Here is a 27,848-nt window from a genome sequence, read left to right as displayed (position 1 = left end):
TATCACAGGAGTAAGGAGTACAAAATTTATAGTCAAACAAGTGATTATACACCACATACTCTAGGGCTAGAGAAATTATTATGGACTTTTCACAGAGGCAGTGTTATGGAGAGTATACATAGTATTTGTAAAGGTGTAGGAGGCTAACATGAAAAAAAGTGTTGCACCAGACTGTAGCAGTGTTTAGCTAAGGGTTAATGGATATTATCCTATAAGAAATGGTGAAGAATTTAAGGTTGTTGAATAGGGGAGAGACATGATCAAGGAGGTATACATATTAGTGGGACTAGATGCGTAAGAGGAAAAATAGGGAAGGCAGAGAGTAATCAACATTCAGGAATGAGGTGATTAGGGCCTATACTAGAATGGTGGAAGTGGTAATGGAAAAGATGCAATGGGCACTGGATTTGGGAGAGAGATACAAAAGAATCAAAAATGACTCTGAGGTATCTGCATGTTCCTTGGGGCTCGATCAATGTAGAAGTGGTATTTAAAGTCATGAAAATAAAGGAAATTACAGAAAGAAGTGAGGAGAGGACCATGGGAAGAAATTTGGGGAAATATTACATTTGTAGAAAGTAATATACCAGAAAATATTGTCTGGTTTCTTTCTATACATGTGTAAGTGTGCATACTCATGTGCAAACCCAAACATATACAGAAATGTATGCACACTGAAAAAAGAGATGAACAAAAAAACTCAGTTGTTTCAATTTGTTTCCTGTCAGTTTAGTGACCACAGTAGACTTCTGATAATCTGAATAAAAGTTATTGAGGAATAAATAGCGTGATCTAGAGGAGTGAGAACCGGAATCAAACAGATATAGGTTCTTATTCCATCTCTACCATTTGCCAGCTGACTGGTCTTGGACTTCTTTCAGGCCTTATTTCCTCATCTGTAAGATGAAGATAACAGTACCTGCTCTTTCTCCACATAGGGTTATTGTAAAGATGAAAAGAAATAATGTATGTGAAAATAATGTATGTGAAATAATGTATGTGAAAATATTCTATATACTGTGAAGTACTAAATATATAAGCTTTTAAATTTTGTTAGCCCATGTGTATAAATTACCATATTCTGATTTGTGGTCACAGCTTAATCTCCCCCTCTCAAGGATATTAATATAGACATGCAAATGAATTCTAGCACTTTTATGTTCCCTCAATGGCATTTCAAGCTCGAGGGCAGAGACCATATCTTTTCTGTATTTACCTCACACTTTACTGTGTACAGTACACTGAACAGAAACAGGAAAAAAGTATATATTTTTACTTGAACCTGAATTTATTCTGTAAGCTCATATATAGCTTTTAATATGTAGCATAATTTAAAAGTAGCACTCAAGCCTACATAGTCTAGAACTTCTTAAAAAGAATTTAAATACACAGTGAAGGTGCCATACGCCATGGCCTCACTTTCATTTTTAAGTGGATTTTCTTCTGCAAATCTGGAAATGAGTATTAAAGCATAAATTCAGAGTTATTAGTGACAATGATTGTAGGTATAAGTAGAAGCACAATGACAGAAGACCAGATTTGGAACTGAAATGCATTGAAAATCTGAAATGCAAAAAATCTGAAATGCAAAAAGTCTGAAATGCAAAAAATATCTGACTTATACACATTTTTTTAATGATCATCATTTTCTCAGAACACTAAGGCAATATAATAAAGCATACCATTAAAGCACAATTTAAAAACCATACCTAAAATATAAGTGAGAGTGCCTTTAAAAAAATTTGGGTGCTAGAAAGTCAGAACACAGGTATTGGGGAAAAATTTGAATTTAATAAAATCTCCTGTAAGAAAAACTATCTAAATACTTGGCTCTGACATATGAAGTCTCCACATAACTTAAGTGAAGCCAAACTTTTAAAATACAAAAATTGAAAGTACTTACTTCCACTTGGAATTAGGTCCCTTTCTGGGATGAAGAGTTTATATCCATAGTGTTTTTCTAGCACATCTGGCAGTATTTCAAGAGCAAACTGCTCTTCTTCAGGGTTGTCACATTCCAAAGTATCTTGGTCCACTTTTGTGTAAGAGAGATAGGCATCATATTCCTTGTTGTCTTAGAAACAAAGAAAACAAAAGGGTTGTATGTATCATTAGGTTCTCTTTAAGTACTAAATGTCTATAATCATTAACAGGCTGGAATATGCACTATAATTAGTGACTGTCATTAATAACTGGAAAAAATAAGTTACATGCAATGCTATAAGAAGTCTAGTACATTTCAACATAACTTAGTTATAGTCGTAGGATATGAACTGAAACTGTTATGCAGTGGGCAACATATAGTCAGGACAGAATAAAAGAGAACTATTATTTGTGACTTTTGGTGTGAATGATCAGCTCAGTGTGTTTGAATGCAGGACTAAATAGACTCATGGATTTGAACTCTTTCTGTGCCAGTTGGCTTGGCTCTGTTACTCGGTCACAGACTATACCTTGTTTGCACAAATATGTGTAAGAGATCCAAGAGGGGCTGGGCCCTAGAGTGTGGAAGATCGAAATAATCCAGCCTCACTCCTGGAGACACTACTTGTAGCACATGCCATACTTCCAGTTGGTTAGTGTCGTCATCCTCATATACAAAATGCAGTTCATTACCAAATATTAGAGACAGCAGCTGGGTTTTATACAAGTGCATTGCCTGTTTTTCTTGTTCAATCCATGGCCAACTAATTTGACACAAGCTACCAAAAGAACCCTTTGTTTCAGAATATACATCCTTCCAATATTGCCAAATTAGGTTTTCCCTTCACACATTTAGTCAGAGGGTTAACTGTGCTTTGAGAATGTATTTTTTCTTCCTTTGCTATATTGGCTCAGAGCCAGTCTCCCCAAAGAGAAAATTCTCTCTCTCTCTCTCTCTCTCTCTCTCTCTCTCTCTCTATATATATATATATATATATATATATATATATATATATATGCAGTTCTTTCTCAAAGTATTAGTCCCCGCTGGTTTTAGAAGGAACACATTGGAAAAGTTATATTGGTTTTCAAAATTCCCTTATTTATAGAAAAAAATTTAAAAGTTAATGTAATGAACCTAGACTCATATGGAACTATTAGTATTTTTTAAATCTAGTTACTTGCAAATAATAATTTTAAAAGACCAGCAAACATTTCAGGATTTGTTTCTAAAACACAGAAATATTTTCCATTAAAACAGACCTGATTAGAATATAGCTAAAACTTGACCAAAAGTTAATTTACAAGATGAAGCAGCCACTCACTTCCCTATACCACTAAAATGTGGTTCTACCTGCTGAAAGAGGAATATGTGATAGGCATATAAAGAGATATAAATACCCTATGGTAGGAGTACGCAGCACCCCCTGACTATCTAGTGATAACTGAGGCAGGATTATATTGTTCTAAGTCTAGTAAGATTCCAGGCTTCACTACCCCCACATGAACGGGACTCTGCTTATTTATATTAAGATGGTGCCTGAAGCCAGGAGGCTTCTCTTTAGCCTGTCCTCTATCTGGAAAAGACTGCTGTGAACCTTGGTTGGGTACTTGATTGCCTAGAAGCAGATGCACATGAAGGACTGCCCTGATAGTTGAGATCACTTGGCTTACAAATGGGGCACATTCTGCTGTTATGCATAAAACGCCACTTGGAAGTGAGAATGTTCATAAGCAACGCTAATGTAAGAACCTCCTGGTAATCCTAGCACCTCTGCCCCTGTTCCAATCAAGCTCAGGATGCACCTGCAGGCCCTTGACTTTCTCCAGCTATAATTACTCACCTGGGACTGAGAGCTGCCGATGATACACAGCTGGAAGAATAAAATAGGCCAAAGGACAAACAGATCCATTTCTATGAGCAGACTGTATTTCATTGTTCTTGATGGATGGTGTTGCTGCCTCAAACTTCATAATGTTAGACTAGACCCTAGTTTCCTCTAACTTTGATAACTCTATGTTACAAACCTCCTGAAATGCAACCACTTATTAATTCATTCAACAGTGATTTGTTGAGCATCTATTATGAGCTAGCCATCTGCAATGACTACCTCTCTTTCACCCATCTGGCCAGAACTTCTAGACTCATGCCATATTGCTTGTCCTGACTATGACTATTTGCCCTCCAACCATGCCTAATCTCACATATCCCTGGTCCTATCCTTACTTGCTTCACCTATATTCTAATATAGGTGATGCTACAAAGACTTTTTTTCCAGAAAATATTGCTATATTTGCATATCCCAAGTCAAGTTATGAGAAAGAAAATGGATATCTTTGCTATGTGTTAACACCCAACACATCTGGATAACAAATTGTACATAACATTCTAGAAACACATCATTCTTTGGAAAATGGTTGCTTCTGTTTTCAGTCATGTCCCTTTAAGGTGAACTAAAGGTGAAGAGCTTATGGTAGCTGGCCAGAGCAGGAAGAGAGCTCTCAAGCCACCATGTCAGATGTCCCAGAAGGTCTAGGATGCCAGCTAGTGAGCAAGCAGTGATGCAAATGCAACAGTTTTAAAAGTGCACTTCAGCTCTATGTAGACAGCCAAGAAAACCTCATGAAGAGCCACAGCTGTTGCTCACAAAGAGGAGCAAGATGGATAGAGCAATATCAACAATATGATGCAAATAAAGGTTAACAGCAAGTCCTGAATATTGTTTTAAAACCGAATGGCAATTCAGCAACACCACTTTGCTAGGTGAGGCTAATGAGCATTCCTCTGTGTTAAATCATGCTAAGTTCAACTGAGGACTAAGTTCAACTGAGGAACCAGAAAACAGCACGATGGAGACAAAACATTATAAGGAAGAAGGCTCGCACAGTGGTCACCATAGGTATGCTGTTACCAATGAAGAGAGAAGTTATGACAAAGGGAACCAAATTCTCTGTGGAAGAATTTTCCTGTTGTCACACTGTCCTTTCCATTTTAAAATCTCATTTTAATCCTGTTCACCATTAGGAAGCCATTCCTGTTTACAATGTAGTTCTTCTGGGGCTCTGCTAAACACAGTGCTAAATCCTTAGCTTCTAAAGTGCAAAGACTGTGTAACTTTGTTGATTATTGTGTCTCCAATGCCTACTATACTACCAGTGTGTGTGTGTGTGTGTGTGTGTGTGTGTGTGTGTGTGTGTGTGTGTGTGTAGGGTTAATCCAGGTGAAGAATATATGTAAGTATATACATCATTCATAGTGCTTGGCACACAGTAGACACTTAATAAGTATTTAAAGACTGCATAATTCAAAGATCAAATAAATGAAGCAATCATTGATGAAATGAAATGAATTATATCAAAAATGTTTAAGAAGTCAGTTTGATAGATTTTATTTTATAAAAAATATGGCATTTTTATAAGAACTTTCAGGAAATGCTACCATAGATATGAATCCAAGAGAAAACATGAACAAAAAGTACATGGGTAAAACTATGGTGTGTCTATGAGATGTCAAAATATTTAAATAAAGAAATGAAAATTCAGTAGGCTATCCAGCTGACATTTGGCATCATGAAACTGGATATTTCTAGAAGGGCTTTAATATTCATTTATTCATCCTCACTACATATCTGCTGACTTTTTAGTATTCTATTCAGCTAGTACAGAGATTGTGTGTTTAAAGTCCAAGTTTCCATGTAGGAATATAAACTATTTTAATTTTCCTTCCTGCTGAAAATCCTTGAAGTTCCCCCCCAATTGAATTTTTCCCTAAGATAATTGGTTTGGAACCAATACACACAATTCTCTAACCAAAATGCTCTAGATTACTTGTCATCTTTGGCCACATGGGCCACATTGGCGATATAGATGCAAAATGTCGTATGATATTAGCATGAATTTAATCTTACAAATATGTACTACAACTGATCAGTTAGTCTGGATTATTGGATATGGGTGATGAAAGTAATTATTTCAGATTAACTTCATAAACTATATCACCTCTTGCAGAAAGTATTAACAAATTGCTTGTAATCATGACCTAAAGCAAATGAATCAGAGCAGACTCCCTTTCATGTACTTTCATATAGACAATGCATCTTTAACATTCCCAGTTAGATACTTTAGCCATTTGTTGGCGCTTGGGAACCAGTGAAATTTTCCTCAATAGCATATTTCATCTCATTATTTTATGTGTGCAGGTTAAGAAGTCAGATCTTTCAATATTAATTATTGTATACAGAAACTGAAGGTAATTGACTACATTTTCATACATATTGTTGGAGCATGTAATTATCATCAGAACAGGCCCTAATTTCTCATATTGAAGATATATCTAAATAAGGGTCTTTGGTACTTTTAAATAGGCTGCTATAATCATTAGGTAAATACACTGCTTTGATAATGAGCATGCATATGTATTCACCAAACAGCATTTGTCGAATTTACTGTGGAAACATAAAAGTCAATTAAAACACACTCATATCATTGTTCATATAATAGTAACAATAAGACCAAAATCAAAGATTCTTCAAAAATTTTGATGTTACATTCACCACTCTGCCTTTCTCCTATCACTATATAAATAAAACAAAATCATAAACTGCTCTCCTTTGAGGATCTCAAAACAAACAAAAGCTCTAACTTTCATTATTCCAATAGAATGAAAACTAAAATTTAAATCTGGCTTTTTAAAGTAATGACTTACAATTGAACTTCTTTTTTATCTTGGCTTACCTAAGGCATTCCATACACATGTTTCCAAGGCTTATAGTAGTTTGTGGGTGAGGACTGTATGCATAAGGAGTGATATGTAATGATTTCTTATTGATATTGATTGGAAATATGATAATTTGTTCTCTTGAAAAATTAAATCATTTTTGAATGTTCAAAGAAACAAGGCTCAATACAATGTTTTGTTGATATTTCATATATAAGATTTTCAAGGGCCATAAATGGCAAACAGAAGAAAATTATAAGCCACATTCTGAATTTTTTTCCATTGAGGTCACCTTTGAGAATTGTGCTACAATCATCCAAAATATATCAGTCCAGATGTACTATGAGCTTTAAAATGAGTATCTCCATAGCTTTTAATATGTTTTTTGAATAATTTGTTTTTTTCAATGCCAGGAAGAGCTAAATATGATCTGTGCCTAAATTTGAATTTTCTGGAAGAAAAAAATGAAATTGATTCTTAATTTCTTTCTTAATAAGGGAAAGTGCTTTGACAGCAATTGTTTGATCTCCTGACCAACTAATATCTCCTTGTTAAACTATTTTTTTGGAAATAAATTTCAAGAAATAAAATTATTTTAAAGAACACCCATATATTCTTTACCCAGGTTCATCTATTAATATTTTCTCCCCTTTGCTGTCTTTCTTGATAGATTAATACCATTTTTTTCTGAACTATTTGAGGGTAAGTTGCATTAGTCATAGCCTTTTAACTCTAAATTTTTCATCATGTATCTCCTAAGAATAGGGATATTCTCTTACATAATCACAAATTCATGCCTTTTAATTGAATTTGAACAATAAGAGATAGCTTACCATCTGCAGTTTCATCACCTCCAAAATGCTGTCGGTAGAAGAGCATCAATTCAATATTGTAGCACTTGTAGATGACCACGAGCAATACAAGGAGGAGAAAGATTGCTCCCAGGCCTCCTGCAAGTTCAATTTTGTAGATTAAATCTGGAACAAATAAAATAAACAGGAAAAGGTAATTAAATCAGCAACACTGAGGAACTTCCCATATTTCTAGTCTCTAAGATGTACAACCCATTCTGTTTTTCTTTACAGAAGATTCTTGCTTAATGCAGTAAGTAGATGCATTCTTGATACATTTGTGTAAATCAATTTCTTGTTAAATTAACTCTTTTCTAAATATTTGAAAATTTTTACTGTTGAAAGTGATGTCTATCTGAAAAAGAATAGTCTCTCCCACTTTGTTTTGAACACATCTAGACCTCACATGTATACTTTTGCTTTAAGTGTACTTCAGGAAACTATTAGAGCTGCCTTTTACTGGGTTCAGGTCCAATATTTTGTTGTTTCTGTTAAATTATCTTTTGGCTTAGCAAGATTACAATCTAATACTTCTTAGGCCACAGGCCCTATTCTTCTACAGGAGAACAGCATCATAAAATTATTCTCAGAATCAAATAAAATCCGATGAGCCTACAGGATTTAACTGTTTCATTTAACCACAGTAGAACATAATCCAATAGAAGGTAGGCAGGGGAAATTAGCTTATCCATTTCCCCTACTTATCTGAATAAATGACTATAATTTGTATGTGATATAATATGCCCAATGGGGCTAAAAGAGAATGAGAAATCTAGGCTAATCACTTGGCCTATTCAGCCAACACCAGGCTACCTGATAGCAGCCTTAGGCTTTTCCAGTGGGGCACCCCTAGAACTCTGAGAGTTGGAACAATTAAATCAACACATAATGGAAGGAGACATAGTATATCCTAGGCCCAGGAAATAGTGACTTACATGTAGCTTAATTAGTGATATTAACAAAATCTAGGGTGTATCATCAAAAGAGGGGATAGCATCATGGAATTTAGAGAAAGGGGAAGTCAGAGAAGAATTTAGAATATGAATTCAGCAATGTCCAGAGGAGAAATGCTGAATCTGGAAGACACTAGACCAGAGATATTTTCCACTGTGTGACAGGGAAATTCACTGGTCTCAACATAATACAGATAAAACTATCTTAAAAATTAGCTAAGCTCCCCTTAATCTAATTCCACAATTACCAAGTGATTCTTTTATTATTAATTCAGCTTACCATGTAACTACAAACTGAAAAAGGGAGTGGCATTTTAGTTTGTACATCAGTTGCTTATGAGTTTGCTTGGCAGCAATCAGCCTCCCTGGATGGATCAATTCTGGGGTACTGCCAAAATCAAATTGATGACAATGACAGACTGCCATTCTTGAAGGTCTCTTGACAGTAAAATCATGAGCCTTTCCCTGGGATTGTCCCTTGTCTCTATATAGGCTTATTGCTCAAGATGAATTAGGCTCAGTATAACAATAAGATTAAGAAAAAAGATGAACATATATAATACATACTACAAGTAATGTATATTATAGATAAAATTTTCTACCAGTCTACTATCTATTCTCTAAGTAATCCTTTAGGGCAAGAATTGTTGGTCCAAATTCATCACTGAAGAATCTAAGACTCAGTAGTTTAATTCACTTACCCAAGGTCATACACCTAAGAAGTGGCCAAGATGGGACTTGAGCCCAGATATTCTAACTTCATATTTAAGGTTCTTTTTATTACACCACAGTTTTGTAAGCTCCTCTGGAAAGTGACGATGAAATTCCTTCTCCCTCTTCCTCCATAGAACTGTTGGTAATGCTTTTCAAGAACATGTGACCTGCTGTGAATTTTGGATTCTTCTGCCCTTTCAATTCCAAGGAAAGAAGCTAAACTACAATTGCCAGGCAGAATGATAGGACCGAGCAGATCTCAGACAGTTTATTGGAGGGTATTGAAGAATTCTGCAGCTATATCAAGAAGGAACGAGGGGCTCTTGGAGTCCAGCATATGAAAAGTTTTAGGTTTTGTAGGGAGATAGAGAGTTTGGTATTTTAAAGGAGGTGGAGTAATAGAGAAGATGGTAGTGGCCAGAGACAGCATGGCCAATGAGGAGAGTCGCTGAGTAGAAATGTAAGAAATATAAATGTATTCTTTTTCAGTAAGGAGAGAGGGAGAAGGATAGAAAAAAGAAGGGAGTGAAGCTGTTGTGAGAGACAAAATATATTAATAAGGAGCATTATGAGGGGCCACATAATGAGTAGGGATAGGAAATTGGAATCTATCTCTGTCATGCCTACTGCAAGAGGTGGTCATTTGGAAAATTAAGCCACAAAATTTCAGGTAAAAATAATCCTACCTCATATTAGCTCTGCCTCCTGCCCTCCCTATAGAAAATGACTCCCCAGGAACCACTGCCTGTCTCTATGTGGTTGGTAAGGCAGGCTTGCTTATGAGACCTCTGTGGGGCTGCAGTATCACAACCTTTGCTTGTTTTCTTACTGTTTTATCAATTATGCATTCTTTTTTTATTAAAAAAAAATATCAAGTGTCTTTATATTTTTTAACATCTTTATTGGAGTATAATTGCTTTACAATGGTGTGTTAGTTTCTGCTTTACAACAAAGTGAATCAGCTATACATATACATATACCCCCATATCTCCTCCCTCTTGTGTCTCCCTCCTACTCTCCCTATCCCACCCCTCTAGGTCGTCACAAAGCACCGACCTGATCTCCCTGTGCTATGCGGCTCCTTCCCACTAGCTTTCGGTTTTACATTTCGTAGTGTATATAAGTCCATGCCACTCTCTCACTTCGTCCCAGCTTACCCTTCCCCCTCCTGCTGTCCTCAAGTCCATTCTCTATGTCTGTGTCTTTATTCCTGTCCTGCCCCTAGGTTCTTCAGAACCATTTTTTTAAAAAATTCCATATATATATATTAGCATACGGTATTTGTTTTTCTAGCCAGTGTGAAATTGACAGGGCAATATGATTTTTTTTTGTTTACTCTGAAAACTGAATTCTCTTTGATCTTAGGTCATTGATTGACTTGATTCAACATGTTTTTCCTGTTGTAAAATGTTCATTTAATGTTGTAATTTTGTTAACTCTCTGTCTCTGTCTCTCTCCCTCTGTCTCACTCTCTGGTCAGAACAGCTTTCAACTGTTTTCAAAGTCACTGAATGGGATTTTTTTCCCAGCAATTTCTATGTTATTTACAGAGTAGAGTTGCTATTAGGTAGATGGAAAGCTTCAGCAGCAGGAACAATTTGTGCTCCCAAGTAGCAGACACCTTTTTCAGCAGTAAATATATGGAAGAAAACTGTGGTGTGAAAAGTACCTTTGTGGTTTCGGGGTCCATTTTATAAAAATATCTTTGAAAGATATTACCTAGTGATGGCTGTTTACATTGAAAACTGTGGACCGAGTCCCTGAGACTCAACCAGTATTCTTTGATTCAGCACAGGCAGTCACATTAAAAGGGAAACATGTATCCTATAATCAGAGGGCAGAATTGCCATCACCCAGTTGACACCTAGCTTTTCTTTTGTCTTCTGTTTTCAACTGCCATTTTCCATCTCAGCAGGATCTATACTTCTAGGGACATTTCCTGACTGAGAAGGTGGAAGTCATTTTATTTGGACTGTGTCATGTATACACTTCACAAGGATAGAGATAGCCAGAAGAGCAAATATTTATGGGATTGTAACTTTTTCCAGGCACCCAAAGTACAAGTGTAGTTCTTTTTAACCTTCTTAGTTTGAACCCAGCTAGTTCTTCGCTTTGAACATGAAGATCAGACAGCATAGAATGGGACAAATAATAGCTGAAGTCAAGGGACTGGAGAGCAGGAAGACTGGAACTGTTCTGAGCTTGCTCATAAGTTGGGAAGCAGGTTAGGAGATCCCACCTGAGGGTCTCCTATACAGGTTGGGGGTTCAGGGTGGGGCAGTAGCACTAGGAGTGAAGAGAAAGAGAGAGTCATTGATATGTCTCTGTTTGTGGGAAAGGGAGTATATACAGAGAAGGCATAATTATCAGAATTTTCCTAGCATTAAGTTCAGAGTCTTGGTTCACCAAAAAAAAAAAAAAAAAAGAATTTCTTACTAAAATGTTAGCTGTACTTGTTGGCAAATAGTTCATTGGAGAGTGAGGGCATAGCAGATTAGTAAATGAAGGTAGAAGTTGCATAGGTAAGAGACATCTTGCTTTGAGAATGCCTGACCCTGTTAATTGCATATATTAGACATGAGTTTTCATTTTATGGAAGGCCTTTTCACTTTGTGAAAGGATTCATGAAATGTTTCTTCTCTATAATGATCACTTATGGCATTTTTGATATTTGACTTATAGATCATCAGGAAGTTATTGTTCCATAAAACGAGCCATACTCATATTCCAGGTGGAAATCCTGTGGCTACTGATGCCAGGCTATGTTGTGATAAAGCCTGAAAGGTTCAACTCCAAAGGAAATAACTGAAATTTTGCAATACAAGCCAGAGCTCAGTCTGATTTAATATGCTGGATCAGGACCATAGGGCTTATTGTTCTTTTCTTGACCTCTACCATATTGTCGATAGCTCCTAAAAAAATGGAGTAAGGGAAGATGAACTGCATCCTTTTGCAAAGCGCAGTGAAAAAATTTAAATGCTACCTAAAACAGGCAGTACAAACTGGTATACAATGGGCCAGAAAAAAGGTTTTTGTTGGTCTATACGTTTCCCAAAAAGTAGATACTAATATTTTAAAATAAAAATATTGCATATCCAGACTTTCAACTTCACTTGAAAACCTTGAAGCTCTCATATCCTTAGGTTCACATTTCAGCAAGCATGGCAATAATCTAGAAAAGAATAGTGACTGCCCTTTAAAGAAAGGCATGTTTCCTCTAGCCTGTGTTTAATATCCAGCCCTCTTTTTCTTTTAATTTCAATATCTACCTGGCTATTAATGTCTTTGAGTTTTTATCCCTCAATCTGGAAATTGAATGTTTTGAAAAGAGAAATGCATTCAGATAACCCAGAATAGACACTAGTCAAGGCCAGATCTCAGGGAAATCCTCTCTTTACCAATCCCCGTTACCCATCCTCTATCCTATTGCACCTGTCCTCTAGGAGGACCATTTTCGCCCAACAAATGTTTTTGAGCACTTACTATATTCTATGTGCTAGGGATACAGCAGTAAATAAGGCAGGAAAACGTCCCTGTTCTTATGAAGTTTACATCCTAGTGTGTGTCTGTGGGGGGTGGGGGGAGTGGGGGGGAGACAAGAAGAAAACAAGTATGTAATATGATATCAGATAGTAGTAAATACAATAAACAGAAATAGAGCCAAGTGAGAGGGAAAAGAAGGTGATGGGTAGTCCATCGATGGATGAATGGATCCAGAAAATATGGCATATATACACAATGGAATATTATTCAGCCTTAAAAGAGGAGATTCTGTCATTTGCTACAACATGGATGAACCTATAGGGCATTATGCTAAGTGAAATAAGCCAGAGCGAGAAAGATAAATATAGTGCATGGTATCACTTATATGTGGAATCTCAAAAAAAAAGCTGAAGTCACAGAAACAGAGAGGAGAAAAGTGGTTGTCAGGGGATGGACGGTGGGAAAGGAAATAGGGAGAGGTTAGTAAAAGGGTACAAACTTTCAGGCAGATGAATCTGGTCTGAGGATCTAATGTATAACATGGTGACAGTAGTGGATAACACTGTACTGTATAAACTGAAATTTGCTGAGAAGGTACAACCTAAATGTTCTTACAAACACAGAAATAAAATGTAGATGTGTGAGGTGATTGATGTGTTAATTAACTCAATGTGGGGAGTCATTTCACAATGTACACATATATCAAATCATCACGTTGTACACTTAATATATCTGTATATCATACAATTTTATTTGTCAGTTTTACCTCAATAAAGCTAAAAATTTTTTTAAAAGAAAATGATTGGGTAGTACTATTTTATAAAAAGTGGCCAGGGAAAGGCCTATTGAGTAGGTAATATTTAAGCAGGCACCTGTATGAAAAGAGGGAATGAGTCATGGGAACAGCTGGGGGAAACAGCAGTGTTTCAGGCAGAGGAAATAGCAAGTGCAAAGATCATGAGCCAGGACTGTGCTCGGTGAGCGTGAGAAATAGAAAGGAGGCTAGTGTGTGCAAGGTTTGAGGCAGATTGTGGTAGAAAATGAGATCAGAAATGTCTTGAAGGCCATGGCAAAGATTTGGGGTTTCATTCTAAGTGTAACAGTGAGGGTCCTGTAATTGGATGGTTCTAATTAGGGAAATAATATGATCTGACCTAGATATTAAAAGGATCACTCCCAATGCTGTGATGAGAATAGACTGTGAGGGGACAAGGGGGAAGCAGGGAGACCGTTCACGGGGCTATTGCAGTGATCCAGGCAATTGATGCTGGTGGCTTAGACTCAGATGATAACAGTGAAGATGGGGAAAGTGCTCAGAGTACATATGTTTTAAAAGTAGAGCCATGGAATTTGCTGGTAGACTAGATATAGCGTATGAGCAGAGAAAAGAAGAAGTCAATGATGACTCCAAGGATTTTGGGCCTGAGCAACTGGAAGGATGGTGATGGAGATGAAGAAGGCAACTGGAGGATCAAGTTTATAGGGAGGAGAAATCAGGAATCCTGTGTGGGACAAGTGAAGCTTGATATGCCTGCTAGATATGTCTACTAGTGGAGTTTTTGAATAGTTGCTGAATAGGCAGTTAGGAATACAACTCTGGAGTTTAGGCGAGAAGTCCAAGCTAGAGATATAAATTTGGGAGATGTCAGCATATAAATCGTAAGCAAAACTGAGGTGGAGATGGAATTGAAATCATCTAGGGAGTGAGTGAGAAAAGGGGACCTGAACCCTGGGGAACTCTAATATTTAACGATTAGGAAGATGAAAATTAATATTCACAGTTATTCATGATTTAGACACATTTCCTTGCAGAAGCCATGGGAGGCAGCAATTTTGCAGCGTACCTTGGTTTCTAGTGTCAGATTATTAGAAATTTGAAGGGCTGCTAGTGGTTGCTTTACTTATTAAAGGGAAATGGATTTATTTTAAAACTCAAGGCTATTTCTGTCTCTACTGACTGACTATATGGTAAGACCCCCATTATTTTTCCTCAGAGCAGGCTTTTAATTGTAACACCATACACATTTTGTGCAATTTTTTGTTTCATGTTTGAGCTTTGTCTTTCTTTGCACCCTCACTGCCCTGAAGACTATAAGCCCCCCACAGACTTGGGGATGGCTATTCCCTAGTACCTAACACGATGCTTGCTATACATGATCCTCAATAATAAAAGAGAACATTATTCATTTATTAACCAGAATGAGTTCTAAGTGCCTATTAGTGGCCGGACACTGCCCAAGTTGCTGAGGATACAGAGGTGCAGCAGAGTCTGGCTTGGAGGATCTCTAAGCCTAAAATAAGACTGAGATGGACAGGAACAAAGCAATCCTTGCAAGAAGGTATCTGGACATAATCAATGTCTGCCCTTCAAGTAGGTGGACAAGTGGTTGCTTAGTGGATACAAGTTATCCAAATTCCATTTAATAACAAATCTTGTTTGAGCATGGTATATTTCACACCATATCATTATTATTTGAACCTTAAAGTGACTCTACAAGGTAGGTATTTTTACCCCTATTTTATAGATGAGGAAACTAAAGTTTAGGATGTCTAATCAGACAAGTTAGTCCTACTGAAGTAGGTAGCCAAGGCAGTGGCTGAACCAGGATCTCCTGAAGCAGGGTCTCCTAGTTTCACTTTCTATATTAGACTCCTCTATACTTAAATACTCCATTATTTTAAGATGAAATCAAGTCCAACAGAGTAAGAAATGGTGCTAGAGAGATAAAAGCATTATTCTCAGAATAATGACATTTCCCTGCTTCTCCTAGAACTGCTGGTCAAGGTTATATATTAGGGCTGGTTGGAAAATAGAAATTCCATCTTGGCTACAAGGTACAACTAGTGACCTTGCTGATTGAATCTGTTCTAGCTCTATAGCCTAGACAAAAAGAACACTGATTGAGAACATTTGTTGTGTTACATTTACAAAACCTTTGCCAGATGCACACATACAGAAAGTATTTAGCCTTTTGCAGTAATCAGGAGTTATTTCATGGTAAGAGCCAATCTCAGAAGTTGCTCCAGCAGCTGGGATTGTTGTTCCTATGTCTGTTTTTATCTCTTTTATTTGTAAATTTATAGTTTCTTTTCTTTGCTCATTATATACAATTTCCACCCCATATGGAATCAGCTCTAGAGAGGGATCTACATAAATGCCAAAGTATTTAAAAATATATGCACCTGCTGAAGGCCTTCAACACCAGGTCATATCATGAAATATTGTTCATGATCTTTATTATAATAATTGTAAAAATTATATGATACTATCTATTATTTTTATTTATATTTTAGTCAGGGAATAAAGAAGTGATTTTGTTTCTCATCCAATAGTAAAACCCCTATTATTTAATTTAAGCAATATAGGATGAAGTGAAATATAGAGAAAATGTTTAATATTAATGCCTATCAAATTTTATGTAACACTTATAACCAAGGTATATTTCACCTCACTGGATTTAACAAATAACAACATTTCATTTAATTTATCCACTTCCTAATGGTATGGAAGATCATAGGAATTTTATGCTAATATCCACAGCAAGAGAGAGATATTTCCTTAAAAAGACAAAATGTTTAATAGACATTTATACTAAATGATAAAATCAGGCCAGGAAACATACCTAACTTCAATAGTTACTTGATAGGTAAACAAACTATAGTAACAGTTATTTAAAAAAATACCCTTTTTACGCAGCAGAACACTTGCATGTTTTCGTCCATTTCGGTTTTCCACATGGCAGGTATAATTTGCCAGGTCAGCCTCCACCACTGAATCAAAGATGAGTGCCAACTCAACTTCTTTTTCTCCAAGATGCTCTTTGAGGAGCCTGAAATAAAGGAAAGTATTCTTGGCTGAATTGGTTTGATTTGGGGAGAGCCCAGCCATGCAAGGACTAAAGATGGTTACGTAGCTTACTAAGGTCTCCAGTGGGCTGGAGAGTCCTGACGGGGTGTATGTGCAGAAACTTGGAAAAGAAAACACAAAAAGTGACTCTTAATGCAAAGATCAGATGGAAAATGAAAAAAGTGAGGAATTCACTCAGCAAAAAGAAATATTATCATGCCACTAGGCTTTGATAAATGAAGCCAATATGATTTGTGTGGCAAAGAGGAGGAGACGTTGGACTCCATATTCTAAGCTGAGCTTATGAAAACAAATTGGATTTTTGCAACACGGCATGAAGGGAAAAATGTCTGTAGAGATGTAGAGTTTATGTCAGAGGCTAGAGTTTTGACAACAGGGGGCAAGATGGTAAAGAAATGGGCCTTGAAAATGACTGCCTTATGAGAATTAAACTAAGGGTGTTTAGTGGCCTTTTATCCCCAAATATCAGTGAGAAGCCTGTTCTCTACTTTCTCCTGCCTTCTGTCCAATGCAGGTATATACCCCTAATCCTCCAATGACCTACCATGGCCCTGCTTTCTCCCGACATTGCTCACCATTTGTCTTTCTCCTTCCCTCCACACCCTCCCATGCCCCTAGGAGGAACTGCCCTATGTGACATTTTCTCATAGTGCTGCCTTTTGCTTTCTCAAGTGAAGTTGCAAAGGTTCTTGAATGGCCAGTAACAGTTGTTCTTCACAGAGGAGCTGAGTTGCCAGGAACCTTTCCTGAGGAGCGTGCCTCTTGTTTCTCTGGAGAGTTATATTCTTGCCAATGGCCAGCTGCCTCCTGGGTGAGGTGAAAGTAGGTACACTGCCTACTATTACTTTCTAACTCCTGGTTTTGACCAAAGAAAGAGAAAATTGTGAGTCTAAATAGTGGAAAGCCTGCTGTTAAGTTCTGGGGTGAGGTTGTTAAATACATGAATTTGCAAGATGGAACATTTGGGGCATTTAAAGTAATTCTCATCTCCTTTTTGACACCTGGTTAGGAAGGCAGAGAAGAACATTCAGATTTACTGGCATTTAGCATAAAGTTGGAAAAGACAACTGTACTCAGAGAAAACTGGGTTATAAATATGGGCCTCCCACTTACAAGCTCAAGCTGTATTCTTACAAAGTAATTAACTCAATGGCACCTTAATATAACTGATCTTTAAGTTGGGAAAAATACCTGCCATACTTAACTTTGTTGTGGGGGTAAAATGGGTAAAATGATTTCAAGATTAAATGGCATATGCAAATGCAAATGAATGTTATTAAACACCAACATTTCATTATCCAAAGGTGAACTTTATAAATTTTGGCTCCTCGAAACATATTTGTATTTATACTTATTGATATTTCAATTTGGTTTGGATTAATCTCTTCTGGCTCCCCTTTAAGAGAAGGAAAGACTTAAAGTTGGGTTGGTGAGAGGGAGTTCTTAGAATCTGAGAATCTCCCATACTGAAATCCTAAACCCAGATTATATTCCAAATAGAGATGCTTTTAAAATTAACCCTATTTCTGTTACCTTCCAATAATATACATATCAGAGAGTTGACAATACTGGCGTTGGTAACTTGAGTAAGTCTCTTTAGTATAAGAATTTTCTTAACCATATTTCACTGGTAGTCTATTCATTTTTTTCTTCCTGGCTAAACTTGCAGTTTTCCTCTCTTTCTCCTCTCCCAACACATACCTAAACAAGGAAAAATGGGAATTTACTGTCTTAATGGTTTATATTGAATTTTACTCTATTTTCCCCCTGCTATGTGTATATCACACTATACTCAATTCTTTTAGTTCTGTGTGACCTGCTATGGGATAACCCCCTTTAGGCCAGAAGCTGCTTAAGCACCACAAATTAAGTTTGATTTAAAGCTTCACATGTAGGGCAGCCACAGCCTTTGCCAGGCATAAGGCAGAAAGCTGATCCTGTCCCTCCAGACAAAGCCTTTCCCTCTTCATTTCTAATGCAGTTTCCAAAAACAGCTCTTCACAGGCTGCAGAAAGAATCTAGAGAGAGGATTTGAAAAATGATCCTTCATCTATTAATATATATGAGGTGTCTTAATTATCAGCTCTTGAAAATCTAGAGTAGACCTGCTTTTTTGTAATTAAAGAGAAAATTGGTGTTTATGTCTATAAATCATTCTGCAGAGCAGTCACAATTTCCTAGCAAATATTGATATGTAACAATCTATCAATTATTCTTTGTCATTCCCCTGAGTGCCTAGCTCTGGGATAGGTATTTGGTGTAAGAGCAGTATAAGCACTAAAAGACCAGGTGCCTGCTCCCAGTAAGCATTAAAATTTAAACAAGGAGACAAAATCTACACAGCTGAAAAAATTATAGGCGGAATGAAGTAAAACAGGATGGTACAGTCATTCTTACAATGGAATTTCAAAAAAGGGAGAGATTATTATTTACTAAATTAGCTGGAGAAGGCTTGAGAAGACTCTGCCTAAACAAAAGGAAGAAGGAAGTGTTTTCTAGGAGGGAAGATAGGAACAGGTTTTTGCAAAATGTTTGAAAGAGAGACACTGAAGGGACTGGTTTTGGAATGGAGGATACAAATAAGGGGGTCTTGGGATATACTTCAAATAACTTCAGAAGTATCTCATTCCAAGGATTAATATTGAAGGCAAGTTATAGGCAACAGTGAACACTGGCAAAATAAAAAATACTAAATTCAGGTGACAGAAATCACTAGTTTCAAAAGTTTTATTGTTAAGACCTATTATTAAAAAGTAATACTAGAAAATGTTTAGAAGTTGTCACTCTCATCCTTACAAGAGAAAAAGCAAACAAAATAAAAGTCAACAACTTTTCGTAGATCCATCAGAGAATTGAGGTCACAGGGCAAACTCCTGCCCCCTAAATTTGAGATAGCTAGACAATAACTGAGAATCACAGTGTACTGGGAGCAGAAACCCAGGAGCAGGAATCAGCATGAATAAAAACACTTAAAATGTAATTGATGAGTCACTGTAGGCCCAATATGGACTAGATTGAGAGTTAAAAAAAAAAACAAAACTCCATGGGATCTAATCTTAGGGGTGCCCTGTACTTTCATGAGTTTTGCTTCCAAGAGCCTGTCCAGAGTTTCAGGGTGAAGATCAGAGAATCCTTTATGCTTTTGGCACAGGAAGGGGAAAAGCAACTATCTTGAAATGAGCCCAGAGCACTCTTTCTTCTTAACAAAGGCACGCCCTCAAGTGAAACTCTTTAGCAGAACCTAAATTACTTGGGTTTTACCGAAACTGGGGGAAGAGAAATATCCAACTCCAGCCTCCTCAAGCCTTCCTGTCTCATCTAAGAAAAGGAGGAAAGCTGAGGAATACTTGTAAAGGTCACAGCCTGAAGGTACAGGTTCATTGAAAGACTAAGACTTTACCATAGGATTATAGAATACTTACCACCACACCAATCAAGCTCCTGTATGATTACAAAGGTTTTCAGCTGAAAAACCTGCAAAGCTCAGACCTTATTTAAGAAGCAGTCTCTAGGAAAACTGAAAGAAACAGTGGAGACATAAACAAGTACATTATAGGAAATTTTAGCCTCTTACACCTACGACTACAGAAAACAGTAAACACAGCCTAACTCCTAGCCACATAAACATAAAATCTCACAATAAAGACCTATTTACTTCAGTTCCTTTTATCTGATACATCACATCTGGATTTCAATCAAAAAATGATAAGGCATGTTAAAAAGAAAGTCTGAAAAGACAATGCAAGTGTCAGAACCATATTCAGGTATGGCAGAGAATTATCAGAATGGGAATATAAAATAACCATTATTAATATGTTAAAGGCTCAAATGGAAAAAGTGAACAACATAAATCAATAGCTTGGTAGCATAACCAGAGAGATGGAAATTCTAAGAAAGGCTCAGAAGGAAATGCTAGAAATAAAAACACTGTAATAGAAATAAAGAGTGGCTTTCATGGGCCATTAACAGACTGGACGTGGCCAAAGAATCAGTGATCCTGAAGACAATCAACAGAAATTTCCTAAATTGAAACACAAAGAGAAAAGAGCATGGCAAAAAAAAGGGACAAAACATTGAACACCTGAGGTATAACTACAAAAGGCATAACATACATGTAATCTAAATACCAAAAGAGAAAGGAACAATGGAAATATTTGAAGTAGTAATAACTGAGAATTTTCCAAAGATACCAGACCACAGATGCAGAAGTTCAGAGAATACCAAGCAGAGTGAAAATTAGAAAAGTTACACCTTGATGCATCATATTCTAACTGTATAAAGTGAAAAAATGAGAGAAAATCTTAAAAGAATTCAGAGGAAAAAGCTTAGCTATAGAGGAATAAGAATAAGAAATACATCAGACTTCTCTTTAGAAACTATGTAAGCAAGAAGAGAGTGGAGTGAAATATTGAAAGTGTTGAAAGAAAATTACTACCAACCTAGAATACTGTATCCATTTATCCTTCAAATGTGAAGGAAAAAATAAAGACTTTTTCAGACAAATAAAAACTGAGGGAATTTGTTGTCAGTATACCTGTCTTGCAAGAAATGTTAAAAGAACCTCTTAAGAGAAAATGAAAATGATATAGGTCAGAAATTTGGATCTACATAATGAAAGGAAGAGTGTTAGAGAAGGAATAAATAAAGAAAAAATATTTTATTTTTCCTATTCATAATTGATCTAACTGGTAACAGTTTGTTTAAAATAATAATAGCAATAAAAGCAGTTATAAGAAGTTCTGAGGATCTAATATACAGCATGGTGACTATAGTTAGTAACATGTATTTTATACATGAACGTTGCTGAGATTAGATCTTAAGCATTCTCACCACATTAATAAAAGAGTTAACTATGTTAACTATGTGAGCTTAACTAATATAATGGTATATGTCAATTATACCTCAATAAAATAAAATGAGAGTGAAAATGTAACCTGCAGAATGGGAGAAAATATTTGCAAACCATATATCTGATAACGGGTTAATATCCGTTGGCAAGAATGTGGAGAAAAGGGAACACTGTATACTAATTGTGGGAATGCAATTTGGTGCAGCCATTGTGGAAAAGAGTACAGAGATTCTTCCAAAAACTAAAAATGGAACTACCATATGATCCAGCAATCCCGCTTCTGGGTATATATCAAAGGAAATGAAATCAAGATCTCAAAAAGATATTTGTACTCTCACGCTCAATTTAGCATTATTCATAATAGGCAAGATGTGGAAACAACTTGTGTCCATCAGTAGATGAATGGAAAAAGAATATATGGTTTATGTGTACAATGAAATATTATTCAGTCTCAAAAAAGAAAAGAAAAGAAAATCTTGCAATTTATGACAACGTAGGGGAACCTGGAGAATATTAAGTCAAATAAGTCAGACAGAGAATGAAAAATACTGAAAAATACTGTATAATATTACTTATATATGAACTCTAGACAAGCCAAACTAATAGTGACAGAATGGTGGTTACCAGGAGCTGGAGGGTGGAAGAAATAGGGAGATGCTGGTTGGTAGATGAAATGGGGAATTGCTGGTCAAAGAGTACAAACTTTCAGTTGTAAGATAATAAGTTCTGGAAACCTAATGTGCAGCATGGTGACTATAGTTAACAACACTGTACTGTATCCTTGAAATTTGAGAGGAGAGTAATCTCAAGTGTTTTCACCATACACACACAAAAATGATAACTGTGTGGTGATGGATATGTTAATTAGTTTATTGTGGTAATCATTTCACAATGTATACATATACCAAAACATCACATTGTATACATTAAATATATACAATTTTTATTTGTCAATCATACTTCAATAAAGATGGAATTTTTTAAAAATCAAAAATGAAATAGAGCAAAGAGATTGGATTCCCCCCAAAATAAAAAATAAATAAAACAAAATAAAATAAAATGAAAGCTTGTAATTCTTGGAACATATGGTAGTTCTATTTTTAGTTTTTTGAGGAACTTCCATACTGTTTTCTACAGTGGCTGCACCCATTTACAATCCCACCAACAGTGTACTAGGGTACCCTTTCCTCCACATCCTCTCCAACATTTGTTATTTGTGTTCTTTTTGATGAGAACCATTCTGACAGGTGTGAGGTGATCTCTCATTTTGGTTTTGATTTGCATTTCCCTGATGATTAGCGATGTTTAGCATCTTTTCATGTGCCTGTTGGCCTTCTGCATTTCCTCTTTGGAAAAATGTTTATTCAGGTCTTCTGCTCATTTTTAATTGGGTTCTTTGTTTTTTTGATGTTGAGTTGTATGTGCTGTTCCAGTTTCCATTAACTGTAAATAGTCCCTGAAACCAAACTGAATCCTCCTTTGACGACTAGGTATCTTGCAAGTCTCTGGGTCTTTATTCTGAGTATGAGTAATCATTATCCAGGAATAATGATTGAGAACATCAATAATAGGAGACAGTTTTTAAAAACCCTCTTAAGGAAACAAAATCTTTATTATAGTGTCATTTGCTTTTTAAAAAAATTCCTGTTAAAGCCTTATTAATCAAAGACCAGGATCAAGCCCGTAGGCTGACACAATCAGATTTGTTGACTGAATACACTGTGGAAGGAACGCTCCAGAGGAACTGTGGATTGTTTCTTGATTGAAGAGAAGAAAAAAGCATCTTTTGTAACATTTGGGTTCCCACTAAAGATTCTGAGGATGGTGTAAAGAAGCAGAAATAAGTTCTGGATTGATTGCAACTTCTGAGGCAGTTGGTGGTATGGGGGGGAGGATTGACTAGGAATTGTGTACTGTCATGAGGTGGAGGTGGTTTACTAATTGGGTATTCCCAGTAATATGAAAATAGCAAAGCAGGTCTGGGCATCACTGGTAAGAAAACAGTAGTCACTCCAAAGAGGTGGGGGTCATTATGGCATTATACAACTGCTGCATGACCTTGGAAGAAACAGTATTTTCTGTTAACTTTGCAGCTGGTTTTATCTGTCTGTCCTCCCAGCCTGATTAATAGCTGGGCTGCTTATTCTCAGTCCCAACTGATTTTTTACTCTTTCAGTCCTGGGCAGGTTTTGACTCTTTATATCCTAAATGTGGACTACAACAGATCATTCTGAGAATTGATGATTCTTGCTAGCTGTGTTCTGATAAAGTCAATGTAGCTCCACTGGAACTATGAATCAACTGCCCAAGGACAGCTCTTCCTCAGTCACTAAACCTCAGATTTTTTAATCTGTAAAATAAACTGATATGATTTATCTCAGATGGTTATCATAAAAATCCAATGTAATTTAGGATGTCAAAATGTTTTTGCAACGTACTGTGTAGCATAGAAACATGGAGGAATTATTATTTACTAACTATAGTTGCTTGTCTCGAGCAGCTTACAATAGAAAACACCATATTTGAGACTAGGCATCTATAATCTGCTCAGTAAATGAAGAGAGATAACAAATATGTCTTAGGTAGCCTTTAAATATTTTATGCATACGTCAAGGCTAAGACCCACTGTGGAAGTGGAACTGTGGATAGTAGAGTCACCACTCCTCCAAAAATCATCCTTCAGATAAATGGTCATTAAGGCTGCCCTTAGGTAAAACTATGCTGCTTATGAAGTTTACTTTTCCATTGAAGACTCCTTATGACTTACAATATCTACACTTACATATATATATATGATGAGTTTTGAAAATTATTTAAGTCAAGGCAAAGTGATCAATCAATATTCCTCCTTCCAGTGGGATGACCTGAGAGTGGGAGAAAACAAGAGATTATGTGTGTGTTAGGGGATTGTTTTGTTATGTTTTTAGTTCAATTTTGGGGCAGCCAGAGCAGGTTGGGTGTTTCAAGGCACTGAAAAAGCATGGTGGGAAGCTGCCAAAGCAGAGCTCATCATTTTGCCTTGGCCTTCCTGGGGAAAAATTAATATTCCCAGCTCCATATTATTTGTTTAAATTGGTGAGATATTAATAGGTTATTTTGGATCTTTAACATAGACTCACCCTATTTTAAGAATAAAATCTTTTCATACCTGTATCACATTCCCTTCTTTATCAAGAGCATTTCACTTACTCAAGAAAGGTATGTTAAGGTAAAGGGATGGAAACAGAAGGCTGGAAAGTGGTAGAAGCAGGAGTGAAAAAAACAAAACTTACAAGTGAACAAAGCCCATATTCAACTTGTAGCCTTTTAGGAATTGAAAGTAAATTAAATTATTTGCATTTTAAGAAGCTTGTCTGAAAAGCCTTAAGATAAATTGAATATGTTTTTCAGGTCAAGAATTATACAAGATTTGGTAAACTTGCTTTATGGTATTGGCTGGGGGAAAAACATTAGCTATTGATAGGGAGATTTGTAAAGTGAGATTTATAATCGAAAATTACTCTCCATTGGGGCAAAGCAATTGCACTGAAATTCATGCAGTCTCCATCGACTATCAGATGCAATTCACAACCCTGCAGGGAAGCTTAAGGACTATTATTTCTTGTTTAATAGGATTAGTTCAGTTTCTCTGGCATTTTTTATTAACACTGTGGAATATGTACCTCACTGTAATTTTTTTAAAAAAATTCTCAAGCCTCTGTTAAGATTAATTAAAAGGAAGGTCTGTAAAGGTGTGGAACTGGGTTGGTCTTGCTAGAATGCTCATACCCAAAGACTACTCCTGTTCATGAACTCTCTTACCCCACTTTGCAAGCCGTTCCCATTAAGTTTAAACAGAGGGACAGAAATTAGGAAGTCCTCTCCTAAGGATAGTTTCCACTGTGTCTCCTCCAAATAATAATTTGACTTCTCTGAATAGACATGGTAGAGCTTGTAGAGAGCAGCTTGTTGCAAGGACTTTAAAATGGTAGATAAAAATAACCAGATTTGCACAACTGTAGCTTATGCTACTGCACATGCAAAATTCCCTTAACATCCCCACAGATGACATCTTTTGGAGTCAGTGGAAATGCTGCGATGCAGTTGTATGGGATAGGCTGGCAGTTGTGATTGGATGCTACATTTGGGTTCAAATTTCCTTAGGGCTCAGTCTCTTAAAACATCATGGACTTTGGTAGGGCTATGCCAAATTTCTGCCTAAAGGGAGATAAAGGAGAATCTGTATGCCCAGAGTGGAGTTTGAGTACTTTGGCAGCAGGTTGCAAGTAAGGAGATACAAGGAACCATGGTGGTCAAAGTAACCCAGAGAACAAACAAATAAGAACTCCAAAACCCTGGTCAGGATTCGATCAAATCTGCTAGTCAAACTGCAAGGGGGGGCTTCCCTGGTGGTGCAGTGGTTGGGAGTCTGCCTGCCGATGCGGGGGACGCGGGTTCGTGCCCCGGTCCGGGAGGATCCCACGTGCCGCGGAGCGGCTGGGCCCGTGAGCCATGGCCGCTGGGCCTGCGCGTCCGGAGCCTGTGCTCCGCGGTGGGAGAGGCCACAGCGGTGAGGGGCCCGCGTACCGCAAAAAAAAACAAACAAACAAACAAAAAAAAAATGCAAGGGAACTGCTGAATACAGAGGCTGCACTGACTATAGATTAGGCTGCACTAATCTACCCTTAGGTAGATTTTTTCTTCAAAGTCTTCTATTCCTCTGGGGCAATACTAAGAGATAAAAAGGTACAACACATACTTCTAGGATCAAGCTGCTGCCCAGGAAATGGAGAACCTAGGCAGCATGGTCAGTCGTCTTGCCAGATCCATTGCCTCTGCAGCAGCTTCTCCATAAGTTAACTTCTTAAGAGCAATTAATTTACATCCCCACTTCTTAGATCTACTGGGCAGTGCACTTCTGACATATGTGCACAACACAAGAGTTGTGATTCAATTAAAATATGAAGTAAATACAATACCCTTTGGGAGAGCTATGCATTCAGAAGGAAATTTTGTTTCCAGAAATGATTTTGAGAGGAATCCTCTACTTCACATCTTCAGCATTCTGCTGTCAGAACTGTTCCCTTTGGAGAATATATGTGGGCTATGAAAGAATGCAGATCTTTTCTTGATTGAACTAATGATATGATTAGCAACTTTGTTTTCGATGAAACTACCAGATTTGTTCCAATCCACCATACTGTGTAAAAATCTTGTTTCAAGGACATTGCTTTTGGAAGCTAGAAAACAGAATCTAGTAATTAACTCGTGTGTTAGCATAAATGGCCATAGCCTGAATGAATTCCCACACCCACACAAGCTCCCAAATAGATCATAGATCATACAATTAATATTACAAAATGGCCAACTATATGTTTCTCTTGGCCAGGAATTCCTGCCTCTTTGTTTGCACTTCTCTGAAAGTGTCTCTAGTTAGCTAGTAAGGTTTTGTGAAATTTTCAAAACAAATTCTATGTTACTTTCCTCCCCTGCAAAAATATAGGTATGCACCCTTTGTTACTGGAAGGGTTGCAGATGGTAGAGAAAGAGGATCTAACAGAATCCAGTAAACAATGATGTTTTGCAAATCCTGAAAGTTTGACTTCCTATAGCGCTTTAATATCTGGGTGACTCATTTGGCACCTAATACAGTGGCTGGGACTGGATTAAACTGTTTCACATATGTGTGCTTTGTCTCCCACCACTCTAATCATTTGCTGCTGGAGCAGCAGCATGGCCTAACTTTTCTTTTGTAAAATGGTATAACCACTTTGGAGTATAGTTTGGAAGATTCTTAAAAAGTCAGATAATCCTGGAGAAAAAAAAAAGACAGTAAGTAAAAACTAAGGCCATTTGAATGAAGTATTGACTTTAGTTAATAATAACGTATCAATTTTGGTTCTTTAATTGTAACAAATGTACCATAGTAACTTAAGATGTTAATAACAAGAAAAACTGCCTCTTTTGCCATGTGAGGACACTGAGGGTAGAGTAAGAAAATGGCCATCTATCAACCAGGAAGTGAGCTCACATCAGCCATTGAGTCTGCTGGTGCCTTGATTTTGGACTTCCCAATCTCTAGAACTGTGAGAAATAAATATTTGTTGTTTAACCCACCCAGTCTATGAAATTTATAGCAGCCGAACAGAATAAGACACTATCTTTACAATTTTTATGTAAATCTAAAATTATTCTAAAAAGTAAAGATTTTTTTAAAAAAGCTTTAAAAGGAACTAAAACAGTTAAATGTACACTTACTATCAAATTCATCCATTCCATGTCTAGACATTTATCCAGGAATAAAGGAAATATATATGCATGCAAAGATGCATACATGTATGTTCATAGCAGCTTTATCTGTAATAGCCCTCAAACTGGAAACAACCCAAATGTCAATCAACAAGTGAATGGATAACCAAATTGTTTATATCCATATAATGGAATAATACTGAGCAATAAAAAAAAAGAATGAACTACTGATACTTGTAACAAGACAGATGAATCTCAAAAT

At 36.7% G+C, this 27,848-nt stretch overlaps 1 protein-coding gene across 1 annotated transcript in view; it reads right to left on the bottom strand.

Annotated features, from left to right (window-relative positions):
• The window catches only part of IL1RAPL2 (interleukin 1 receptor accessory protein like 2), a 546,035-nt gene that overhangs the window by 12,566 nt on the left and 505,621 nt on the right, over positions 1 to 27,848 (bottom strand). The window contains exons 7-9 of the mRNA XM_004285240.3: positions 16,326 to 16,471; positions 7,474 to 7,617; positions 1,904 to 2,074 (exon numbers count right to left, since the gene is read on the bottom strand). Coding sequence (XP_004285288.2) covers positions 1,904 to 2,074; positions 7,474 to 7,617; positions 16,326 to 16,471 — 461 coding nt within the window. The remainder of the gene's footprint in view (positions 1 to 1,903; positions 2,075 to 7,473; positions 7,618 to 16,325; positions 16,472 to 27,848) is intronic.

Source organism: Orcinus orca, chromosome X (genome assembly GCF_937001465.1).
Source record: "Orcinus orca chromosome X, mOrcOrc1.1, whole genome shotgun sequence".
In the NCBI taxonomy this organism is placed as follows: Eukaryota; Metazoa; Chordata; class Mammalia; order Artiodactyla; family Delphinidae; genus Orcinus; species Orcinus orca.
Note: the sequence above shows the minus strand (reverse complement) of the source record. Positions and strands in the feature narration are given on the sequence as shown.